Source organism: Bactrocera neohumeralis, unplaced genomic scaffold (assembly GCF_024586455.1).
Source record: "Bactrocera neohumeralis isolate Rockhampton unplaced genomic scaffold, APGP_CSIRO_Bneo_wtdbg2-racon-allhic-juicebox.fasta_v2 ctg7916, whole genome shotgun sequence".
In the NCBI taxonomy this organism is placed as follows: domain Eukaryota; kingdom Metazoa; phylum Arthropoda; class Insecta; order Diptera; family Tephritidae; genus Bactrocera; species Bactrocera neohumeralis.
Window position 1 is genome coordinate 1 of NW_026094671.1, and position 5,081 is coordinate 5,081.

At 35.2% G+C, this 5,081-nt stretch overlaps 2 protein-coding genes across 2 annotated transcripts; both read right to left on the reverse strand.

Annotated features, from left to right (window-relative positions):
* Positions 1–1,702: 1,702 nt before the first annotated feature.
* LOC126767567 (uncharacterized protein K02A2.6-like) lies at positions 1,703–2,662 on the reverse strand (the record flags this gene model as incomplete). The annotated part of the gene is made up of 2 exons (XM_050485029.1): positions 2,383–2,662; positions 1,703–2,280 (listed from the first exon to the last, which is right to left on the reverse strand). Coding segments are annotated over exons 1-2 (858 nt in total), but the record flags the coding sequence as incomplete, so codon positions are not given.
* Positions 2,663–4,034: 1,372 nt separating this feature from the next.
* On the reverse strand, positions 4,035–4,784 carry LOC126767568 (uncharacterized). The gene has a single exon (XM_050485030.1). It carries the CDS (start codon positions 4,782–4,784, stop codon positions 4,035–4,037), a length of 750 nt encoding a protein of 249 aa, XP_050340987.1.
* Between the last annotated feature and the right edge of the window lie 297 nt (positions 4,785–5,081).

Genomic DNA, 5,081 nt, shown 5'->3' on the forward strand with positions numbered 1-5,081 from the left:
TTGCTTCAAATAAATAAATTCATATGTTAAAGTTAATTAACCCTCACCATCTTACTCAAGTTGACATAAGATCATAACGGCAGGTCATTTGGAAAAATTCCATAATTTTAATTTAGGTATAAAACCGACTTTCTTGCATGTACACATTTAGAAATCCATATCAAGTTGCCTCAAATCATTGGCTTAACATACTAAAGTTTATTAACCTTCTTCATCTTACAGAAGTTGGCATAAAACCATAACGGCAGTGCATTTGGAAAAATTCCACAATTTTACATTAGGGTATAAAACCGACTTTCTTGAATGTGCACATTTAGAAATCCATATCAAGTTACCTCAAATCATTAGCTTAACATATTAAAGTTAATTAACCCTCACCATCTTACTCAAGTGCACATAAGACCATAACGGCAGTACATTTGGAAAAATTCCATAATTTTACATTTAGGTATAAAACCGACTTTCTGGCATGTTCACATTTAGAAATCCATATCAAGTTGCCTCAAATCATTAGCTTAACATATTAATGTTAATTAACCCTCACCATCTTACTCAAGTTGGCATAAAGCCAAAACGGCAGTGCATTTGGAAAAAATTCCATATTTTACATTTAGGTATAAAACCGACTTTCTTGCATGTACACATTTAGAAATCCATATCAGGTTACCTCAAATCATTAGCTTAACATATTAAAGTTAATTAACCCTCACCATCTTACTCAAGTGGACATAAGACCATAACGGCAGTGCATTTGGAAAAATTCCATAATTTTACATTTAGGTATAAAACCGACTTTCTTGCATGTACACATTTAGAAATCCATATCAAGTTGCCTCAAATCATTAGCTTAACATATTAATGTTAATTAACCCTCACCATCTTACTCAAGTTGGCATAAAGCCAAAACGGCAGTGCATTTGGAAAAATTCCATATTTTACATTTAGGTATAAAACCGACTTTCTTGCATGTACACATTTAGAAATCCATATCAGGTTACCCTCAAATCATTAGCTTAACATATTAAAGTTAATTAACCCTCACCATCTCACTCAAGTGGACATAAGACCATAACGGCAGTGCATTTGGAAAAATTCCATAATTTTACATTTAGGTATAAAACCGACTTTCTTGCATGTACACATTGATACATCCGAATCAAGTTGCTTCAAGTTATTAAACATATTAAAGTTAATTAACCCTCACCATCTCACTCAAGTGGACATAAGACCATCACGGCAGTGCATTTGGAAAAATTCCATAATTTTACATTTAGGTATAAAACCGACTTTCTTGCATGTACACATTTAGAAATCCATATCAGGTTACCACAAATCAATAGCTTAACATATTAAAGTTAATTAACCCTCACCATCTAACTCAAATGGATATAAGACCATAACGGCAGTGCATTTGGAAAAATTCCATAATTTTACATTTAGGTATAAAACCGACTTTCTTGCATGTACACATTTAGAAATCCATATCAAGTTGCCTCAAATCATTAGCTTAACATATTAATGTTAATTAACCTTCACCATCTTACTCAAGTTGGCATAAAGCCAAAACGGCAGTGCATTTGGAAAAAATTCCATATTTTACATTTAGGTATAAAACCGACTTTCTTGCATGTACACATTTAGAAATCCATATCAGGTTACCTCAAATCATTAGCTTAACATATTAAAGTTAATTAACCCTCACCATCTTACTCAAGTGGACATAACCTTTGGATAGACCTTCATTGATATTTTTTCGAACTGCGGTTTTAAATGTTTGGACAAAACGCTCGGCGAGTCCGTTAGATGCTGGATGAAACGGTGCAGTTGTTATGTGCGTAATACCATGTAACTTGCAAAATTGTTTAAATGCGTCGGATGTTAGCTGAGGTCCATTATCACTAACCAGTGTATTGGGAAAACCTTCTATGGCAAAAATTGATTTTAAAGAATGTATAGTACTATCTGTTGTAGTTGACGATAACTGAGTTACGAATGGAAATTGCGAATATGCATCTATGCATATAAGCCACATAGAATCGAATATAGGGCCAGCGAAGTCGATATGAACGCGTTCCCATGGTGATTTTGCTTCTGGCCAACTAAGGTATTGACGTGTAGGAGCTGGATTGCCAACTTTACAAATTTCACATTGACGTGTCACTTTGGCTATGTCGTCATCGATGTTTGGCCACCAAACGTGATGTCGTGCTAATTGCTTCATTCTTACGGTTCCCCAATGTCCATCATGTAATAGTTCTAGAATATTTTGCTGTAATGATTCTGGAATAACAATACGTTTTACGTTTGCGTGTAAGCAGAGAAGATTTTCATGAAAAGTTAAAGCTAATCTCCGATGAAAATATGGTCTAATTTCGTTATCACCTGGCGATAGTTGTGAAGGCCAACCTGATTTAACAAAATGTTTAACTTTACGTAGTATTTCGTCTCGTTCTGTGTGCTTCCGAATAATATTAGCATTTATTGGTAATTGTACGTGTGTCACATTGTAGCATGCTTCCGATGTATCAAATTGAATATCGGTACTTACAGGTAAACGAGAGAGTGCATCCGCATTACCATGTGCATGTGTATTACGATACTTGATATCGAATTGATATGCCATAAGTATGATGGCCCAACGCTGAATACGATGCGAAGTCATTTGTGGTAGATGCTTGCTTGGATTAAAAATATTTATGAGAGGTTTATGGTCTGTGATAAGTAAAAACTTTCTCCCATATAAGTATTGGTGGAACTTCTTAACTCCGAACACTATTGCTAAACCTTCTTTTTCAATTTGACTATATTTAAGTTGATGCGTATCCATAGTTTTAGATGCAAATGCTATTGGACGTTCATTTCCGTCAGGATAAATGTGCGAAAGAACGGCGCCAATGCCAAAAGATGAGGCGTCGGTTGCTAGTGTAATTGGTAATTGTTCATTGAAATGTGCCAACTGCGTAGCATTAATTATATGTAATTTAAGATCTTTTAAAGCTTGTTGCTGCTCTGAGCCCCATGTAAAATGTACATTTTTGCGGCGTAGCTTATTTAGTGGAGCGGCTAACTGAGAAAAATTTGGAATAAAATTGCAATAGTAATTCACTTTACCTATAAAAGCTTCTAGTTGCGTTATATTCATAGGTGGTTTCAGTTGCTTAACTGCTTGAATGCCTGAATAGTCTGGAAGGATTCCATTAGCGCTTACTCTTCTACCCAAGTACTCAATTTCTTCCTTCAAAAAGAAACATTTTTCCTTTTTGCACTTGATACCGTTGTCTTCGAGAATTTTGATTACTTGCTCTACTCGTTTTACATGTTCTTGCAATGACGGTGCGGTTATAATAATGTCATCTAAATAATTTCCACATCCTTCTATACCGTTGAGAAGTTGTTCGGGAGATAACGCTGAAAAATTGCGGGTGCGCTGGCAATACCATATGGAAGTCGTTGATACTGGAACAATCCTAAAGGTGTATTGACTACCATTACTTGTTTGGAATCTTCATCCAATTCCATCTGTAAATAAGCATCTTTTAAATCTAATTTCGAAAAATGTGTACCGTGTCGTATTGTATGTAATAGCGACTCTCGTGTTGGCAATGGATATTGCTCAATATGTAATTGTGAATTAATTGTTACTTTAAAATCACCGCATATTCTTACCGACCCATCTGGTTTTGGTGCTAAGACGATTGGTGACGCCCAGTTACTAAATTTTACTGGTTTTCAAATTCCGGTATTAATAAGCCTATCTGCTTCCTCACGGAATTTTGACAGTTGCGCGAACGGTATTTGCCTGCTTTTATAAAATTATGGTATGGCAGTGGTCTGCATACGTATACTTGCTTTAAAATTTTTTATCACGCCAGCATTTGTATTGTCAAATACTGTTTCGTATTTATTGCATAAATCTTCAATTTGTTTGATGTATTCACTTTTATCAACTACATTATCAATTTGCGTGATTTCAAAACCGAATTCTTTGAATAAATCTAGCCCAAATAGATTGTTAGCATTTTCTATATTTGCAACTATAGTGCAATGCGCTTTTGCTTATTTCCACACTTTGCTTTAGTGTGCAATTCACCTAATATTGGAATAGGCTGCTGTCCAAATGCATATAATGTTTTTGTACACTTCTCTAATTTCGGTCTATTCAATATGTTATACGTCTTTAAATTGATTATTGAAACGGTTGCGCCAGAATCTAATTGAAACTGTATTACTTTGTTAGAGATTTCTAAATTGATACACTTTTTATTTGCTTCATCTTCTATTATGCCATTTACAATGTTCACTGTATCCAAGGTACTAAAATATTGTTCATTTTCTTGTTTGTTTTGATTCCATTTTCGCTCTGGAATCGTTGTGCTTTTTATAATACTTTTGCTCTGATTTGACATGCAAACTGCAGCAATGTGTCCTTTTTTGGCACATTTATTACATATCGCTTTACGAAATTTACATTCTTCTCTATTGTGCGAAATGCCACAACCTGCACACGACTTCAATTTCACTTGTTTCATTACGTTAGCATTTATGTTCTGTTCTCTTTTCGTTTCATCTTTAGTTGTTTTTTTCCAATTTTTGCGTGTCTGCATTGCGTTCACCTGCATGGTGGATGAATTCGTATTCTCTTTGATGGTTGCTACTGTTTTTGTTGTTGTCTCGTATGTTTCAGATATTAAGAGTACGTCTTCTAGTGATGGTTGTAATTTTTGAAGAGCGGCTGCGCGGACTTGATCGTATGGTGTGTTAAGTATGATTTGATCGCGAATCATTTCATCTACAAAGTTTGCGGAACAGTTCGTGGCGGAACAATTAAATTTACATTCCCTAGCAATTCCACGAAGTTCGGCAACCCATTCTCGGTGCGTTTGCTTATGCTTCATTTCTCGCTTAAAAAATTCATAACGAGCTGCGACTACATGACGTTTCGACTGGAAATGTTCCGTTAATTTGTCTGTCAACTGAGTGTATGTTTGCGATCGCAGGGTTGCAACGCCGAATAAATTCTTTAAAAGTTCGAACAATTCCATACCGACCCATGATAGAAAAAACGATTTTTGCTTGTCTGG